This window comes from Leopardus geoffroyi, chromosome E3 (assembly GCF_018350155.1).
Source record: "Leopardus geoffroyi isolate Oge1 chromosome E3, O.geoffroyi_Oge1_pat1.0, whole genome shotgun sequence".
In the NCBI taxonomy this organism is placed as follows: Eukaryota; Metazoa; Chordata; class Mammalia; order Carnivora; family Felidae; genus Leopardus; species Leopardus geoffroyi.
Window position 1 is genome coordinate 32066517 of NC_059340.1, and position 20456 is coordinate 32086972.

General features: G+C 47.0%; 1 protein-coding gene and 1 long non-coding RNA gene across 2 annotated transcripts; both read left to right on the top strand.

Moving 5' to 3' along the window:
- Positions 1-1316: 1316 nt before the first annotated feature.
- On the top strand, positions 1317-1903 carry LOC123589480 (60S ribosomal protein L37-like). Its single transcript, XM_045461610.1, has 2 exons — positions 1317-1402; positions 1664-1903. Exons 1-2 carry the CDS (start codon positions 1317-1319, stop codon positions 1869-1871), a joined length of 294 nt encoding a protein of 97 aa, XP_045317566.1. The 3' UTR covers positions 1872-1903.
- Positions 1904-17045: 15142 nt separating this feature from the next.
- Positions 17046-20237, top strand: LOC123589341. Its single transcript, XR_006708264.1, has 2 exons — positions 17046-17399; positions 19819-20237. It is a non-coding gene; the product is annotated as an uncharacterized LOC123589341 (long non-coding RNA).
- The last annotated feature ends 219 nt before the right edge of the window (positions 20238-20456 follow it).

Below are 20456 nucleotides of genomic sequence, written 5' to 3' on the forward strand. Positions count from 1 at the left end.
TCATATAATACACGGTCTTTTATGACTAGCTTCTTTTCTTAGCATGTTCCCAAGCCTCACCCATGTTGTAGCATGTACGAGTGACTTATTCCTTTTTGTTGTTCAACATTTCATGGATAGCTCATACTTTGTTTATCCATTTATTACTTCCTGGGTATTTGTGTTGTTTCTACGTTTGACTATTGTGAATAACGCTGCTATGGATGTTTCTGTGTAAGTCCTTACGTGGACATAGGTTTTCCTTTCTCTCAGTTATGGATACCTAGGAAATTGATGGATCATATGGTAAATTTCTGTTTACACTATTTTTAAGTGTTTATTTATTTTGAGAGAGAGAGAGGCCGAGTATGAGCGGGGAGGGGCAGAGAGAGGGAGACCCAGAATCCGAAGCGGGCTCCGGGCTCCGAGCTCTCGGCACAAAACCCGACACGCAGCTCCAACTCAAAGTCCATCCAATCTCCAGACTTCTTCAGTGACAGGAACCGATAAGTCCTTCGTGTGGTTGAAGCCAGGTTGAGTTGGATTTTCTGCTACTTGCATTTTGTTAAGTATGATGGAAAGACGGTTTCCTGTTTCACCTACACTTTCTGTGGCAGGAGGGCCTCCACCTGGTGTCTAAGTTACATACACGTAGATGGACTAGATGAACTCCTATTCAACCGTTACCATCAATGACTTGGGAAATAGATGACGTTGTAGAAATAGACATGAAAACAAGATAGAGCGCTAAAATAAATGAATGAGTATTAGGAAAGCTGGAGAGTCACCAAGACCTCCATTGCCCCAAAAATTCCATGTCGGTGCTTTTTTTCTTTTAAGTTTTTATTTAAATTCCAGGTAGTTAACATACAGTGTAATATTAGTTTCAGGTGTCCAATACAGGGATTCAACACCGACATACATCAACTGGTGCTCATGAAAGCAAATGTCCTCCTTAATCCCTGTCCCCTAGTTCACCCTTCCCCTCTGGTAACCATCAGTGTGTCCTTAGAGTTAGGGGTCTGTTTCTTGGTTTTCTAAGTGGATTTTACCAAACTGCCAAGAAACAATTTGAGACAGAGAGAGAGAGAGAGAGAAAGGAAGAGAAAGCTTCCCAGATAACATGAAACTGGTGTGGTCCTGAGTCTAAAACCAGAGATCAATTTTTTAATGAAAATTAGATGCCCATTTCACTTATGAATGTAGATGTCTAAATCCTACCTAGTGTCAAACTATCCTTGCATTCCAGGGATAAATCCCACTTGGCCATGGTACATTGTCCTCTTAATGTACTGCTAAATGCAGTTTACCTCCTTGGTCTTGGCTGCGGAAACAAGATGATGAAGGGGACATCATCATTTGGAAAGCACTGCAATAAGACACACGTGTTGTGCCACCGCCCTAAGGCCCACCACCTTCAGAAGTCAACCTGTGCCAGGGGCGCCTAGGTGGCTCAGTCGGTTAAGTGTCCGACTTCGGCTCAGGTCATGATCTCGTGGTTCATAGGTTCAAGCCCCACGTTGGGCTCTGTGCTGACAGCTCAGGGTCTGGAGCCTGCTTAGGATTCTCTGTCTCCCTCTCTCTCTTTCTCTCTGCCCCTCCCCCACTTGCACACATGCACGCACGTGCTATCTCTCTCGCTCTCCCTCAAAAACAAATAAATAAACATTAAAAAAGCGAAAAGAAAGAAATCAACCTGTGGCAAATGTGACTATTCTGCCGAGCAGAAGAGTGCCAAGGCTAAAAGACGAAAAACCACCAGGACCAGTCGAACCAGGCAAGTAAAAATTGTGTACCGTGGAGTCAGGCGTGGATTCTGTGAAGGAACAACGCCTAAACCCAAGAGGGCAGCTGTTGCAGCATCAGTTCTTCTTAAGGATTTCAACAATTAGTCACAGATAATAGATGGTCTGGTTTTAAAAAATAAAATATAAATGCAGGTTGCCAGGATCATATTGAGGCTTTTGCACCTGTGATCATCAGGAATACTGACCTCGAGTTTTTTTTTTCTTGCAATCTCTTTGGTTTTGGTATCAGGTGATGGTGGCCTCATAAAATGAGTTTGGGGGTGTTCCCTTGCCTACTTTAGGAAGAGTTTAAGAAGGATTTGTGTTAGTTCTTGGAATGTTTGGTAGAATTCAGCCATGAAATCATCTCGTCCTGGGCTTTTCTTTGTTAAGAGGTTTTTGATTACTGACCAATCTCCCTATTTGTTACTGATCTGTTCAGGCTTTCTACTTCCTCTTGATTTAGAAAATGTGGGATATATCTATACAGTGGAATATTATTTAGACTTTATAATAAGTGAAAAAAGCCATGGGGCGCCTGGTGGCTCAGTTGGTTAAGCACCCGACTCTTAATTTCAGCTCAGGTCATGATCTCATGGTCGTGAGTTTGAGCCCCGCCCTGGGCTCTGCTCTGATGGCTCAGAGCCTGCTTGGGATTCTCTCTACTCTCTCTGCCCCTCTCCCATTCACTCACTCATGCATGCATGTGCCCTGTCTCTCTCAAAATAAATAAATAAACTTTTTTAAAAAAAGTTGGGTTTAGGGGCGCCTGGGTGGCACAGTCGGTTAATCGTCCGACTTCAGCCAGGTCAGGATCTCGCGGTCCGTGAGTTCGAGCCCCGCGTCAGGCTCTGGGCTGACGGCTCAGAGCCTGGAGCCTGTTTCCAATTCTGTGTCTCCCTCTCTCTCTGCCCCTCCCCCGTTCATGCTTTGTCTCTCTCTGTCCCAAAAATAAATAAATAAACGTTGAAAAAAAAATTTTTTTTTTTAAATAAAAAGTTGGGTTTAGGGGCGCCTGGGTGGCTCAGTCGGTTAAGCGGCTGACTTCGGCTCAGGTCATGATCTCGGGGTCCGTGAGTTTGAGCCCGCATCAGGCTCTGTGCTGACAGCTCGGAGCCTGGAGCCTGTTTAGATTCTGTGTCTCCTTCTCTCTGACCCTCCCCCATTCAGGCTCTGTTTCTCTCTGTCTCAAAAATAAATAAACTTTATTTATTTTTTTTTTTCAAGGTTTATTTATTTTTGGGACAGAGAGAGACAGAGCATGAACGGGGGAGGGGCAGAGAGAGAGGGAGACACAGAATCGGAAACAGGCTCCAGGCTCTGAGCCATCAGCCCAGAGCCTGACGCGGGGCTCGAACTCACGGACCGCGAGATCGTGACCTGGCTGAAGTCGGACGCTTAACCGACTGCGCCACCCAGGCGCCCCTCAAAAATAAATAAACTTTAAAAAAATAAAAATTTAAAAAAATAAAGAAAAATAAATAAATAAAAAGTAGGGTTTATCACAGGAATGCAAGGAGAGCTCAAACTAAGAAAACCTATCATTGTTAATACATCATTTTACCAGGCTAAGCAGAGTAAATCATACGATTAACACAATTCATGTAGAGAAAGCATTTGATATCATTCAATCGAGAATATCATACAGCAGGGGGCCTGGGTGGCTCAGTCAGTTAAGCATCCAACTTCGGTTCAGATGATGATCTCGCACTCCATGAGTTCAAGCCCCACATTAGGCTCTGTGCTGACAGCTGAGAACCCAGAGCCGGCTTCAGAATCTGCGTCTCCCTCTCCCTCTGTCCCTCCTCTGCGCTCTCTCTCTCTGTCTCTCTCTTTCAAAAATAAATAAACATTTAACATTTTTAAAACATGAAGAATGTCATACAGAGAAGTCAAAATAACAAAGTAGTGTCCCTTCAGGAATTATAAGGGGAGGCATTTTCATTCATTGCTTACTGAGTGACTACTATGTACTAAGCACCGTGCTAGATGCCCTTCTTAGGTGGTACTGTTTAGCCCTTATTACCTGCCTTATGCAGTTCTCTTGTGGTTCTGTTATGATCCCCATTTTATGGACACTCACCGTAAAGGATGCTTCCCCACTGTGAATCATGTGGTCCCAGAGCCAGTATCTCCCTCTCTAAAAAACAAGACTCCAAGCTCTGCCATGGGCCACAGGCACCAAGAGTTTGCTGATCGGTGTGGGAGGACCCTGGAGGGCATCATTCCCATTCAATATGCCAAGATACACAGACGAGCAGAAACCAAGTCTGGAAGCCAGCAAAGAGGAAGAGTGACGGATCTTGGCTGTCACCAGTGTTCTCTTCCCGTGAGACTCTGGTTCCAGGCAGAACCCCAACCTTAGTATGTAGAGCTCTCCTTTCCCCAGCTGGAGGGGGAGCTCTGTCTGTGTATTTAGCTGCCGGAAGATTCGGCCAGAGACTGCAAAGCCCACGGAGACTGGTGAACCATCAGGAAGAACTGAAACTGATGACCTCAGCTGATCTGGAAGTCAGCAAAGCCCATGCATCTGTACGCGGGGAGAGACTCCAGCAAACTGGGTCCCACTCTTGGAGAGGCTTCCTCCTGGGGATTCTGTTCTTTTCAGAGCAACTCCCTACCTCCTCCTGACTCTTCACTGCAAAACTCTCCCGGTTCCAGGCTTCCAGACTATACCAATCCATCGCAGGGGCCTGGATGCAAATCCCAGCTCTGCGAGTTACTAGTGTGACCTCCAGAAAGTTACTGAAACCCTTTCTGAGCTTCATTTACTCATCTACAAAATGGAATCAGTAAAAGCAGCTACCTGGTAGCATCGTTATGAGGAAGAAATAAAGGTGAAACCGGCAAATGGCTTAGCACTGCTCCCCCCCCAACCTCGCGCCCATTACCCCATTACGTGTTAATTACATGACAGCAGCCACGTTGCCAGTGGTGATGGTTGTTAGTACTATTATTATTATTATGTGACTACCATTGCCATTACTATCACTGCTGTCTCATCTAAGGATAAAGGAGAAGGACAGCTGGGGGCTGGAGGTATCACAAAAGCATTTACTCTTTTGAAGTCCTTGGTAAAGGACTTGAGTGGTCACGTATTCCTGTCTTCCGGGTGGGTGGCGGCTGACCCCACTAGGATGTCTATAAACACCATGCACTCCCATCCGGTGGCTCACTCCATCTTTTGGAGAGTTAGAAAGTTCTGCCTTATTGCAGAGGACAATCATTCCATTTACCTCTCCAGATCTACTCTCTACCTCCTCTGCCCAGCTTTCTGTCCCAGGGGGCTGATGAGTAGGATCTACATCAACACTAGTTGATCCTTGCCCTCTTGCTTAGAGTTGGGGTCGGCCAGTAGGAGATCCCGGCGTGACAGCCCTGGGGAAAAGAGCCTGGGGTATTAATACCCCCGTCTCCCTCTTATTCAGACACAGCCTGCTGGGGATATTCCTCCAGCAGATGCCACAGCTCTTGCCAGGCCGCGTTCTCCTACGTCTCGAGTTCCCCTGGGTTCTGGTAACTGGCCTCTGTGCTTACACATTCAAGCAGGAAGATAAGGGCTGTGATCAGGGAAGTAGAAAATGCAGCCGGAACAAAGAGAGGGGCATCCAACCCAGACTGGGGGGTGGGGGTGGGGGCGGTGATAAGAGGCCCAGCAGAAGGTTTCCCTACAGACTCCCCAAAGTGTAAGACTTCAGTTTGTGATTAAGACTATTTTTTTAAATGGATTTTTAACGTTCATTTATTTCTGAGCAAGACAGAGCAGAGTGGGGGAGGGGCAGAGAGAGAGGGAGACACAGAATCCGAAGCAGGCTCCAGGCTCTGAGCTGTCAGCACAGAGCCAGATGCGGGGCTCCAAATCATGAACCGTGAGATCGTGACCTGAGCCAAAGTCACAGGCTTAGCCGACTCGGCCACCCAGGCGCCCCAGTTTGTGATCAAGACTATTAATTTTCCTTATGTTTAGGCCAGAGGCATCTGAAGCTGGGGACCTGGTTGGCTTTCCAGGTGAGCTCGGATCGGTTCAGTCAGACATGTCCCCAGAGCCCAGCACACAGCCAGGACCTAACATAACAGGCACAGGGTTGCCAAGCCACACAGCTCTGGGGGCTCCCGAGTCGCGTGTGTTCTCTGGGCATCTCACCGGCAAGAAGTGCGCAACATAAGGGACTGTATTAGTCCGTACACATCTGCTAAACAAAGGGATGGATGAATGAGCTCCACCCCCCAAATTAAACCAGCCACAGACTCATTTCATTGGGAAGATTTCTCTGTGGATTGTGACCGCCGAAAAGAGGGGAATTTTTCAATTACGGGAAAGTGGTTGCGTGCGTCAGGGCTCTCCGGAGAACAGACACTTTCTACAAGGAATTGGCTCACGCGGTTCTGGGGGCTGAGAAGCCCCAGTGTCTGCAGGTGACGAACCGGAGACTCAAGAGAGCTGATGGCAGAATTTCCAGTGTGAGTCCAGGTCTGAAAGCAGGAAGGACAGACGACCCAGCTCGAAAATGGAAAATCGTCTCCCTTACCTCTCCTTTTTGTTTTACTCAGTCCCCCCACTGAGTGGAAGAACCCGCCCACACTGGGGAGGGCAGTGCAATGTCCTCGGTCTTCCTGTTCAAACGTTTACCTCCTTGGCGTGCCCGGGTGGCTCAGTTCCTTAAGCATCCAACTTCGGCTCAGGTCATGATCTTGCGGTTTGTGGGTTCGAGCCCCACGTCGGGCTCTGTGCTGACAGCTCCGAGCCTGGAGCCTGCTTCGGATTCTCAGTATCCCTTTCTCTCTGCCCCTCCCCTGCTCATGCTCTCTCTGTCTCTCTCTCTCTCTCTCAAAAATGAATAAACCATTAAAAATAAATAAATAAATAATAAATAAACAAATAAAAAAAGCTTTCCCCCCCCCCAATGTTTATCTCCTCCAGAAAGAAACACTCCCACAGACACAGAGTAATGTTTAGCCAAATATCCGGGCGCCCTGTACCCTCCCCACACCTCAAAGCCCACTCAGTGACAGAACACACACACACACACACACACACACACACACACACACACAGAGCTATAGTCACAGCCCAGGACTCATCCAGACAGAAAAGCAGGAATAACTGGCATCTATCCCGCAATCCCACCAGGGGGAACGGTTGGTTTTCATGTGCCCGCCAGGCGAACCGCTGGGACCACCGCCAGTCCTCTGGGAAAACAAGGCAAGTGGCTGGGAACTTTGCATCGGACTTTGGCTCAGGTCATGATCTCACAGTCTGTGACTTCAATCCCCGCATCGGGCTCTGTGCTGACAGCTCGGAGCCTGGAGCCTGCTTCAGATTCTGTGTCTCCCTCTCTCTCTGCCCCTTCTCTGCTTATGCTCTGTCTCTCTCTGTCTCAAAAATAAATAAAAACATTGAAAATTTTTTTTAATTTAAAAAAAAAAGGAAATTTGAACACAGTCACACAGGGAGAAGGCCATGGGAAGGCAGAGGCAGAGACTCAAGGCGGCAGTGGGGCAGGGGGGCGCTCTATGAGCCAAGGGACAGCAAGAGTTGCCCTCTGTCACCAGAAGCTAGCCAAAGCAAGGGAGGATTCTTCCCTAGAAACATGACGGTTTCTGAGCCACGGGCCCACCTTCGTCCAGTCATTGGTGGCAAGTAGGTGGAAGAAAGAAACTAGTACGAATATGCCACCTAGGGCCATCCTTTCAGAATCATAGTGGGGTACTTCCAAAGAAGGCGGAAGTCACCCCACACAGAGAAGAAGAAAAGCAATCATGAAATGGGGACTAGGGAACCACCCAATGGCGAGATCCCTGGGCAGTCGTCGACAGGTGCTTCCCGAGCACCTGTTCTGTGAACGCACTAGCGTGTAAATTCCGTGTAAGAGCCCAGCTATCCGTCTTTAACCCACGTAAAGACTGAGTTGATAAGGTACCTCCTTTACAAGAACTGAGAGCCCTGATTATGGTGAAAAGAAACATTCAACGGTCCCTCACCCAGGGAGGCTAGAACCCAAAATCGCATTAAGGGACTGAAACAGATGTTCTCACTGCGGACGTAGCACTTGTCATTTTCTGCTTCGTTCTCAGATGTTCTACTGCAAATTTCCACCCGGAAGATCCTGAAGGCGACCACAGTGACGGTAACGGTGGCAACCAGAATACGAGTGAATGTTCACCCAGGGGCTGGTCTTACATTCTCACCGCATGCTGAGCATTTTTACATTCATTTTGCCATTTGCAGGGAGGCTATTATTTTTATGCCTCTTTATTTAATGTTTGAAATATTTTATCTATTTATTGTAATTTTTTTTCTGTGTTTATTTCCTTTTTTAATGTTTATTTATTTTTGAGAGAGAGAGAGAGAGAGACAGAGTGTGAGACGGGGAGGGGCAGAGAGAGAGGGAGACACAGAATCTGAAGTAGGCTCTAGGCTCCGAGCTGTCAGCACAGAGCCTGATGTGGGCTTGAACTTGTGAACCTGGGCTGAAGTCGGACACCGACTGAGCCACCCAGGCGCCCCAAAATGTTAATTTACTTTTGAGAGAGAGCACGTGCATGAGCGGGGGAGGGGCAGAGAGAGAGAGAGGGAGATGCGAAATCTGAAGCAGGCTCAGACCTGTCAGCACAGAGCCTGATGCCAGGCTCGAACTCAGGAACCGTGAGATCGTGACTAGAGCTGAAGTCAGATGTTTAACCGACTGAACTACCCAGGCGCCCCTATTTTTATTTTTTAGAGAGAGAGAGAGAGAGAGTGTGTGTGTATGTGTGTGTGTGTGCACGCAAGCAGGGGAGGGGCAGAGGAAGAGAGAGAGAGAGAGAGAGAGAATTTTAAGCATCACCATGGGGCTCAATCCCATGACTCTGGGATCATGACCTGACCCAAAATCAACAGCAAGATGTTCAAATGACTGAACCACCCAGGCGCCCCTTTATGCCTCTTTAAACATGACCCTGAGGCACAGAGAGATTCAATGACTTGTCCATGGTCACACGGCTGATACGTGATGGATCCAAACGTCTCCGAGTCCGGGGCTCTGGATTGCTATTTTTTTAAGCTGTCTTCCTAGAACTCCGTTCATGGCCGGTGACGCAACAGAACAACGTAGCCACCATGCTGACAGAAGAAGAGTGAGAGCCAGCGCGTGGTGACAAAGCCTTTTTCATTTGAACATCATTTCCCAGCTGGGTCTTTGGTGTCGCTGCTGTATCTAACGCTGCAAGGCTGAAAGACCACGGGCACGTGGAGACAAAAACCAAATGCGTTTTCAGGAACCATCATCAAATAACAAGAACGCTACCACTGTATTATCTGAAATCATGAAAAAGCCCTACCGCGAGAAATTGGTTTAATCAAATGTAGAACGGCTCTGCGACGGAGTACTATGCAACTATGTAAAAGGTGGTACAGAGCTAGATACCCTGACACAAAAGGAAGGTGGGGAGGGTGGATCCTTGGAATCAGGACTCAGGGTGCCTGGGTGACTCGGTGAAGCGTCCCACTCTTGATTTTCGCTCAGGTCATGATCTCACGGTCATGAGATCAAGCCCTACGTCAGGTTCCTCCCTGGGTGTGGGGCCTGCTTGAGGCTGTCTTTCTCCCTCTGCCCCTCCCTGCAATGCTCACCCTCTCTCTCTCTCTCTCAAGAAAAAAAAAAAGAAAAGAAAAGAAATCAGGACTTGAAGAGACCTTTTTCCTAAGAAGATATGCAAATGAACAACAAACACGTGAAAAGATGCTCAACACCAGTAATCATTAGAGAAAAACAAATCACAACCACAATGAGATACCACCTCACACTCGTAAGGATGGTGAGTGTAAAAACAACAACAACGGGACGGCTGAGTGGCTCCGTGGGTTAAGCGTCCAACTTCTGCTCAGGTCGCCATCTTGCAGTGAGTTCGAGCCCCGCGTCGGGCTCAGGGCTGACAGCTCAGAGCCTGGAGCCCGCTTCGGATTCTGTGTCTCCCTCTCTCTCTGCCCCTCCCCCACTCACATTCTCTCCCTATCTGTCTCAAAAATAAACGTTAAAAAATTGTTTCAAAAAAAGCAACAAATGTTGATGAAGATGTGGAGATATGGGAATCCTTGGGCACCGTCGGTGGGAATGTAAAATGGCGCCACTGCTGTGGAAAACGGTATAGCGGTTCCTCCAACCATTGAACTCACAATTACTACAGGACTCAGCAGTCCCGTTTTCAAAACAGGGACTCCAACAGACATTCGCCACCGTGCACAGCAATAGCCAAAGATTCATTCACGATGGTCAGAATGTGGCAACAACCCAAGTGTCCATCGACAGACAAGTAGCGAAGCAAAATGCGGTCTATCCATACGGTGGAATATTCTTTCGCCTTAAAAAGGAGGGACGTGCTGACACACTACAACGTGGACGCGCTTGAGGACATCACACTAAGGGAAATAACCCAGGCAGAAAAAGACAAACACTGCATGGCTCCACTTGGGGGCTCGAACTTACAACCCCAGGATGAAGAGTCACATGCTTTAATGACTGAGCCAGCCAGGCAACCCTCGTGGATATTTTACCACAGTTTATTTTCAACTTGAGACTTTTGCTTCTAGTTTTTCTTTTCTTTTTTTAAACTTTTAAAAAAAAATCGTTTTTTAAGGTTTATTTATTTTTGAGAGAAAGAGACAGTGTGAGCAGGGGAGGGGCAGAGAGAGGGGGAGACACAGAATCCAAAGCGGGCTCCAGGCTGAGCGGTCGGCAGAGAACCTGATGCGGGGCTCGAACCCACAGACCGCGAGATCACTACCTGAGCCAAAGTCTGACCCTTAACCGAGTCTCCCAGGTGCCCCTGCTTCTCCTTTAACTATAATGGACACATATTTGTGCGACTTTTATCATTTTTAAAAAATACAGGCATAACACACGAAATTAGCCAGATCTAAAATAAACTCTCAGCAGATAGTTTATCAATGTGTTACTGACAAAGACTTGAGGAACACCAAGTCCATTCAAAGTGATTAGGGAATAGCACGTCCCTGCGAATAAAGAAACCTAATTATCTGTTCATCTAATATGTATGGAGTGTCTTTTGTGTGCTAGCAACATTTCAGACCCTGGGGGTGCTGCGGGAACACGATAGAAACCATACCTGCTGTCGGGGATTCGTGGGCGTGATGTCACAGAAAATAAAGCAGTGATCGTCGCACATGGCGAAAGTGCTGTAGAAAATAAGAGAGCGATTAGGTAGACAGTATCTTCGGGGAGAGACAAGCCTTCTCCGGAAAGTATTTTCAAGGGTGTCTCTGAGGAAGTGATATTTGAGCTGAGGCCAAAGCTGCCATGGCAGGAAGATCCCAGGCTTTGAGAAGAGCGGGTGTGAAACCACGTTCCTTCAAACTGTGGTTCTCAACCCTGACCCCGCTTCCGAATCATCTCCTTTCCAATCACATCAATGCCAAGGCGCCTGGGTGGCCCTGTTGGTTACGTGTCCAACTCTTGATTTCAGCTCAGGTCATGATCTCATGGTTCGTGAGATCGAGCTCCGAGTAGGGCTCTGAGCTGACAGGTCAGAGCCTGGAGCCTGCTTCAGATTCTGTGTCTCCCTCTCTCTCTGCCTCTCCCCACTCTCTCCCTCTCAAAAATAAACATTAAAAAAAAAAACAGGATCAAGAAAAGATGCTTTTTTTTTTTTTTTTTAAGATTTTATTTTTGAGTATCTCTACACCGAACATGGGGCTTGAACTTACAACCTTACAACTTCCGAACTTACAACTACCGACTGTGCCAGCCAGGCGCTCCACGAAGGGATGCTTTGACAAGCCCCACAGTGGAGTCATATTATACGTGTCTTTAATTTGGAAAATCCAACTGTATGTGCGAGAGAGAGAAAATTGCCCTTTGAGTAATGCAGGACTTTCTGTCCTCCGCTCCCTCCAAAGAACACAGAACCCAGAGGGTGAGCCCAAGAGGAGGAACATACACCTGCTGGTCCCCAAAGCTGTGTCAGTCCCTGAGACCTTCACAGTGTGTGTACTCTCTGTGCTCAGCACAGTTCCAGGGCTTAGAAGCCCCTGGTTCACAGTGGTAACCACGTGGGACTATTTAAATCCATTTAAATTAATTAAAATAAAATGTTCAGCACATCGATCACTGCAGCCACATTTCAAGTGCTAGATACTCACAGTACAGATATGGAACATTTGCATCGTCACAGAAACTTCTAGTTTCTAAATCACACTGGTTTAGAAATATGTTTGTTTGTTTGTTTTATATCATGGGCCCCTAATACAAGCCAAGTCCAGAAGCAAGGAAACAGCAACAGCACTTCCAATGCTGAAGGTTAAAAGTGTGCTCAGAGTTACAGCTGGTAGATAGATCCAAAGGGATGGTTCTCAGGAGATAGTCAAAGCCAATTTTGATTATATGCCATTTTCTCCTACTCAGGGACTCGGGTGTAATCTCTGTCTACATTATAGAGCTAGGCTTGCAAGAAGCTTTCTTTAAAAAAAAAAAAAAAAAAAAAAAGTAAGGTGTTTATTTATTTTTGAGAGAGAGAGAGCTAACAGAGGAGGGACGGAGAGAGAGGGAGAGAGAGAATCCCAAGCAGGCTCCAAACTGTCAGCGCAGAGCCTGATGCGGGGCTTGAACCCACAAACCACGAGATCATGACCTGAGCTGAAATCAAGTCAGACACTTCACCGACTGAGGCACCCAGGCGCCCCTTGGCAGGTATCTTTCAAACTGAGAGCTGAAACCCTAGGATAGAGTTTCCCGAAGTGTAGGGGGGCGAGGAGGGACCACGGGCAACAGAATGACTCAGGATGTTTATTTGAAAAACAGAGTCCCGGGCCTCCCATTGGGTCAGCTGAGCCAGAATCTCCAGGATGGGAGCCCGTGCCTCTGCATTATTCACGAAGTCCTCCAGCGAATTCTCTTGTAGACAAACAAGGGAGAAAGCTGTTTAGTAAACGGGAGCTGGGGTGGGTGGGAGAAGAGCCTGGGTGGTGTTCAGTCAGTGGAGCGTGTGACTCTTGATCTCGGGGTTGTGAGTTCGAGCCCCGTGTTGTGGGTAGAGATTACTTAAAAAATAAAATCTTAAAAAAGAAAGAAAGAAAACAAGTGCTGGTAAGTTGAAGAAGTTATACGCCTCCACACGCTGTAACACCGCAGGTTAAATGAACCAATTTGAACAGTCCATTTGGTGTCCCTGGCTCACCACTTTGTGTGTCCTTCCTGGCTTCTAATAAAGGAGTAGGCAGGGGCGCCTGGGTGGCTCAGTCGGTTAAGCATCTCACTTCATGACCTCACAGTTCATGAGTTCGAGCCCTGCATGGGGCTCTCTGCTGTCAGCACAGAGCCCGCTTCAGATCCTGTATCCCCCTCTCTCTCTGCCCCTCCCCCATGCTCTCTCTCTCTCTCTCAAAAATAAATAAACATTAAAAAACAAAAAAGGGGGCGCCTGGGTGGCGCAGTCGGTTCAAGAGCATCCGACTCTTGGTTTTGGCTCAGGTCATGATCTTCTGGTTTGAGTTCAAGCCCCGCATTGGGGGCCGGAGCCTGCTTAGGAATCCCTCTCTCCCTCTCGCTCTCTGCCCCTCCCCACTCATGCTATCTCCGTCTCTCTCAAAGTAAATAAATGAACTTAAAAAAAAAAAAAAAAAAAAACCTTTAAAAAAGATGACAGTGGAAAGGATGTAAATTAAAAAAAATAAAATTAAAATAATAATAATAAAGGAGGAAGGATGTAAATTAAAAAAATAAAATTAAAAAAATAATAATAAAGGAGGATGTATATTTAAAAAAATAGAATTAAGGGGCGCCTGGGTGGCGCAGTCGGTTAAGCGTCCGACTTCAGCCAGGTCACAATCTCGCGGTCCGTGGGTTCGAGCCCCGCGTCGGGCTCTGGGCTGATGGCTCAGAGCCTGGAGCCTGTTTCCGATTCTGTGTCTCCCTTTCTCTCTGCCCCTCCCCCGTTCATGCTCTGTCTCTCTCTGTCCCAAAAATAAATAAACGTTGAAAAAAAAATTAAAAAAAAAATAGAATTAAAAAAATAATAACAATAAAGGAGGAAGAAAGAATGTAAATTAAAAAAAATAAAATTAAAAAAAATAATAATAATAAAGGAGGATGTAAATTAAAAAAAATAAAATTTAAAAAATAATAACAATAAAGGGGGAAGGAAGGATGTAAATTAAAAAAATAAAATTAAAAACATAATAATAATAAAGGAGGATGTAAATTTAAAAAACTAAAATTAAAAAAAAAATAATAATAAAGATGACAGCAGAAACAAAGAGGCAGAACACGGCCTTGCTCCAATCCAGCAGGGAATGTGCACAAGGGGTGACTGAAATTTTTTGGCACTCTGCGTACATCGGCCGATGATCGTGAAAACGCTATGAGTATTGATTTGGGGGGTTACAGATACATTCTAGTGAGTAGACAGATTCGCAAATACCAAATCTCCATGCAAATGATCGGACCGACCATAAGTCAGTGTGATGTGGTCGAGGCTGGGGGGCAGGGTGGGGGAGATAGTTTGCAGTTGGGAGCCTCTCTCAGGAGGGGGTAACACCTGAGCTGACACTTGAATGATGAGAAGTTACCAGCCGTGTGAGATTCAGGCATCGCAGCACGCCAGGCAGAAAGAGCCTCCAGAACACAGGACTTGAGGAAGAAACCCCCGTGGAGAATTGGGGAATCAGAAAGGAGGTCTGAGCTGCTGAAGTGTAGAGAGGGCCATGGGGAGAGAGGCAGGAAATAAAGCTGGAAAAGGAGCACGGGGGTGGGTTGGTCCTGAGGGTCCACATAGATCCTGGCCCACCGTCTACACAAAACCCAGATCCGGGGCCAGCTGGGTGGCTCAGCTGGTTAGGCATCTGACTCTTGATTTCAACTCAAATCGCGCATGATCTCGAGGAGTGTGGGATTGAGCCCCGCCTCAGGCTCCGTGCTGATAGCCCAGAGCCTGCTTGGGATTCTCTCCCTCCCTTTCTCTCTGCCCCTCAAAATAAATACATAAACATTAAAAAAAAAAATGGATCTTTCTCTAGGCAAATATTTCCCTTCAGGCCACCCTCATGGTCCCACCCTCAGCCTCTGCCTTTGCTGTCCCCACCTGGATCCTCTAACAGCCCAGGCCCTGTCCTTTCATTTGGGTCCCAGGGCTTAAGTCCCATACATTTACACGCTAACAAGTGTAATTTATCATGCCTGACCGAAATCAGTCTTGCTACAATCTAAGCCCATTCTTTTCTTTTCTTTTTAAAGTTTTATTTGTTTAGTTTGAGAGTGAGAAAGAGAGAGTGTGAGAGCAGGGAAGGGCAGAAAAAGGGGGACAGAGGATCAGAAGCGGGCTCTCCAATGACAGCAGAGAGCCCAATGTGGGGCTCGAACCCATGAACCATACCACGACCTGAGCCGAAGTCGGACGCTTAACGACCTGAGCCACTCAGGTGCCCCCCGAGTCCGTTTTCTGTCGCCTTGACTTCAGTAATAATATAGAGGGGTTAGCAGAGCAACCTTGTCCGTTCACATATTATAATAATCAATTTCCGAGCACAAGCGATATATTTTAAGGAAAAGGGCTCGGAGAGATTAAGTAACTTGTCAAAAGTCACACAGTTCGATGCTCTGAGAAGATTCAGGCTCAGGTATATCTGACTCCACGTTGGGCTCTTTCTATTACGTTCTATTTCTCCCCTGGCTCTTCGTAAACCTATAGACTCTCGGCGCTTCTCTCTACGGATGGTCCACAGTGTTCTGTGATTTATCTTGCTCACCATACGTTGCCCTGTGCAGGGCGAATCAAAAGTCAGTCTCAATGGCTTACTATTACTTGCAAGGTTTATAATCAGCAGAACTGGATTCAGCGCATGACCAAAGGTACCCTGATCCTATTTAAGTCTTGAATACCGTAGATTTGACTTAAACATCTGTTAAATGAATAGCCAAGCAGGAAGGATCACATTCCGCCACTTTGGCGGAATGGGCCAATGCCCGGGCGTTCGTCACGCTGTGCCCGTGTTGTGAGTGTCTGTCACACGGTATTTGTCCTGGCATTTGTTATTTTTGGTTATTCCATATTCACTCCCTCTTTTTAATAACACATCAATTTCAGGTTGAGGAAATACCTTGGTGGGTAAACTTTCTCTCGCTGGGAAGCGGTCCCGCATGAGCGCCTTCCGCGGTCCCCTTGGGCAGGGAAAGAATGTGACAACAGCTTGGCCGGGGGGCAGCCGTGACCCTGGACTCTGAGTTGAGCAGAGGTGAGAGGGACATCGGTGTGCTGGCCGGAATGTGCTAGCAGCTAGCGGCTACATTTGTCACCAATGCCCTTGAGCATAAGTAAGGCAGAGGTAGATATTATAGCTCTCAGACTAGATCCACAATCAATACCCGGACCTGTTCTAGAAGAAAGGGTCTGTCCCACCTCAAGGGATTGACAAATGAAAGCATATTTATAGATTTGAAGCATGCAGGTGTTGCTTGTGTTTTTGGTTTTAGAGAGAGAGCGTGCGTGGGCAGGGGAGAGAGGCAGAGGGGGGGGAGAGAGCAAGAGAGCAAGAGTGAGGGAAAGAGAGAGACAGAGAGAGAGAGAATCCTAAACAGCTTCCATGCCTAGGGCAGAGCCCAACATGGGGCTTGATCCCATAATCCTGGGATCATGACCTGAGCTGAAATCAAGAGTTGGACGCTCAACCGACAGTCATCCAGGGGCCCCAGCTGTTGTTTGAAAAAAGACAAAACAAAACAACCCAAAACCCACAAAACCACAATCCTGGAACACCTGGCTGGCTCAGTCGGTAAAGCACACAACTGGATCTTGGGGTCATGAGTTCAAGCCCAACGTTGGGCCTCGAGAGTGCTTAAAATATACGTATACATTTATATAATAATTCCTAAACAGACGAACAAAATGCAATTCCTTGTTTTAGACTGCTTTTTCAGGGAAGCTCTCTATTACATCATGCTACTGGGACATGATACAAAATCTCTGCCTTCGCGGAGTGTTGTATGTCAGGTAGTAATAAATACTGTGGAGAAGGCCTTTCTGCCAAGGGATCACTTGAGGGACCTGTAAGCGCATAAGTCCTCCAAGCAGCAGAAACAGCAAGTGCAAAGGCCCTGAGGTGGATGTACCCTTGGCATGGTGAAGGTCCAGCGAGGTCAGTGTGGCCAAGCGGAGCGATCAGAGAGGCAGAGAGGCAGCAGGGAGCCGAGTGACGCAGGGCCCGGCAGGCCGTGATGAAGACTTTGACCTTCATCGCTGGGAGATGGGAAATGATCTCCCATAGCATTTTGAGTACAAGAGTAACACATGACAGCAGCGTGGGGAGCGAGCTCTGCCGGACAACCCGCTGCTCTGCAAACCACTGAGGCTCTACAGGAACTCGCTTTGCCTCTATCTCCTTTTATTCCACACCCCACCCTCCCGCCGCTCCCCCTTCCTGACATTCTTTCCCTTCCTGGAATGGGCCACCTGACGCCAGTGTCTTTGGGACCCCGAGTCTGCATTCCTGGCAAGCCCGCAGGTGAATCAGATAGCATTAAAACCCGAGAACCACCGCCGTCAGGTACGTTGGGAACCCAAGCCTTGAGCCCCAGAGACGGAAACTCTGTTCCAGAGTTCCCAGGATGACGAATGACACATCCGGGAGGATCAAACCGGTCCGAGGTAATTCACCGAGCTAATCCCTCATTTCCTTCCCGTTTCCCCCTTCACCCATCACCCTGGATCACATGATGGGTCTGCCCTGGCCGCGCTTGATAGTGGAGGGGAGGAAAAAAAAGCCTTTTTTTCCTCTGGGTTCTCCGGCTGGGGCCCGGGAAATTGAACTAACAAAAGACAGGCGAGGCGGACAAGGGCAAAACAGACAGAAGTTTATTAAGTGTGCGAGCGGAAGCCCTCACGCAAGTGAGACTGGGGCTTCTTAACAAAAGAACAACATTTGGGGAGAAGTGACAACTTAAAGGAAAAGGACTTTGAGCTTCTAAAGGCAGCAAATGATGGGAAGGTAAGTATCTGGGGACACTAGTGGTAGGTGAGGGCTAGTCTTAATTTTTTAAATGTTTGTTTAGTTTGAGAGAGAGAGAGAGAGAGAGTGCAAGCATGAGCAGGGGAGGGGGACAGAGGTGGGGGGGACAAAGGATTCAAAGTGGGCTCCACGCTGACAGCAGGGAGCCCGACCTGGGGCTTGAACTCACGGGAACTGGGACATCGTGACCTGAGCGGAATCGGATACTTAACCAACTGAACCACGCAGGTGCCCCCCGAGGGCTAGTGTTTACCTGGGTTCGTTATGCAAATGTCTCCTTGGTGATAAGGGTCTAGAGTTGTCTTCAGTGATTAACTTCTGTGCTTCCTGGCATCAGGGGAGGGGAGTCGCCTTTGCCAATTTCTGTCTTATTTGTTAAGCAAGTAGGGAAAAGGCAGAGAGTTTTTCTCTAATCTGTTTCTTCTCAGTTGCCCTCAGGTCGAAATAGTCCTTATGCCACAGTGGCATATTTTGGGATGACACATTCTGCTACCTTCAATAATCAGGCCATTTTAAATAAGTGTAACCTTATTCTGCTATAAGAATTATGGCCAGGGAGGGGGACAAAATATAAGAGACTCTTTACTTTTATTATTATTTTTTTTAATTCTTTTTTTTTTTAATTTTTTTTAATGTTTCTTTTTGAGACACGGAGAGACAGAACATGAACGGGGGAGGGTCAGAGAGAGAGGGAGACACAGAATCCGAAATGGGCTCCAGGCTCTGAGCGGTCAGCACAGAGCCCCCCCGCAGGGCTCGAACTCACAGACTGTGAGATCATGACCTGAGCCGGAGTCGGAAGCTTAAACCGACCGAGCCACCCAGGCGCCCCAATAAGAGTCTCTTAAATTTAGGATACAGAGGGTTGCTGGAGGGGTTGTGGGAAGGGGGATGGGCTAAAGGGGGATGGGCTTAATGGGTAAGGGGCATTAAGGAATCTACTCCTGAAATCATTGTTGCACTAACTTGGATGTAAATTTTAAAATAAATTAATTATTTTTAAAAATTAAACATAAAAAAAGAATTATAGCCATACATTTCCCCCAAAGTTTCTAGTAATTGGATCTGCATATCACGCAAGTTAATGTTGAGTATCATTTCCCTTGGTGAACCCCTATCCATCTTTCACAACCCAGCTAAGGGGTCACAACCCAGCTAAGAAATTAAGTATTCCCTGCCCTTAAACTTGGGAAAGAGCATTTTCACCAAAGCAAACAATGAACAATGACAACAAAAACCACAGTAACTGTGTGGAATGTTAATTACCTTGAGTATAATTTCGTAGTGTATATAGATATCAAATCATCACACTATATACTTTAAACATATTACTTTTCAAAAATGGGGTACAGGGGCACCTGGGTGGCCTAGTTGGTTAAGCGTTCCACTCTTGATCTCAGGTCAGGTCATGATCTCATAGTTCGTGAGTTCAAGCCCCGCATTGGGCTCCACACTGACCTTGCAAAGCCTGCTTGGGATTCTCTCTCTCCCTCTCTCTCTCTCCGCCCCTCCTCTCTCTCTCTCTCTCTCAAAATAGATAAATAAAATTTTTTAAGATAAACCTTTAAAAAATGACGTATAGTTAGCACACTCTGTTCCAGGGGTTTCAGGTATACCCCGTAGTGATTTGACAGGTGTATATGTCATGTTATGCTCGCAAGCATATCCACCATCCGTCTCCATACAACACCATTGCAACACCATGGACCGTATTACCTGTGCGGTACCTTTCATCCCTGCGACTTGTACTTTCCATAACTAAGCCTGTACCCCCTTCTCCCCTTCACCCATTTTGCCTATCTCCCCACCCCCAGACATACTATAGTTTTACTCGCCTGTGATACCTCAATACAGCCGAAAAGTAAACTAGCAATAAGCAGCTAAAGAATGCCTTGTCTAGGTTCCTTTTGCCATAGAAGTCGCACTTTTAAAACTTTTGAAACACTTGGGGGCGCGTGGGTGGCTCAGTTAGTTAAGCATTAGGATTCTCTTTCTCTCTCTCTCTGTCCCCACTGACTCTCTCTCTCTCTCTCTCTCTCTCTCTCTCAAATAAAAAAGAATCATGAAAATCCCTTGACAGAAGGTGCAAGAGAGCTAGATGGCTGTTGATGAATCAGTAAGGATATAAGGAAGAATTACGGTGAAATGAACGGAGGACGGAGACAGTCTTCAATGCCACCCGTGTCCTGAAAACCGTGTAGTCGGCTTATGTAGCATCACACGCTGGTAAATGTCTTCTGCCTTCCCGAGTGTGCTCCAGTGTTTGTCAGGACCCGGACAAAGTTGGCGTCAATGATGGATGCCAGTCACATCTGGGGAGGTCAGAGGTCAGGGAGGGAAGGGGGGGTGGGGCCCAACATCCCAGGTTGTGTTGTGTTGTGCTAACCTCAATTTCCAGGAAATGACTTCAGGATGAGTAAAAAGTTTGTTGGCCCTCAGTAGAGTCACAATGAATTGAAATAAAATGAATGAATGAACGAACAAACTAGTGTATTCTCTACTACCGAAGAGGGGTACACCATCCACCCATCTCTCTCCTCCCTGTGGGCTGAGGAACTTGGAGTTGAGTATTGTGACCAGTCCCTGTAGCCTTCCTCACTCAATAAATCTTGATACATAAGGGCGCCTGGGTGGCTCAGTCAGTTAGACGTCTGGCTTCAGCTCAGGTCATGATCTCACAGTTTGTGAGTTCAAGC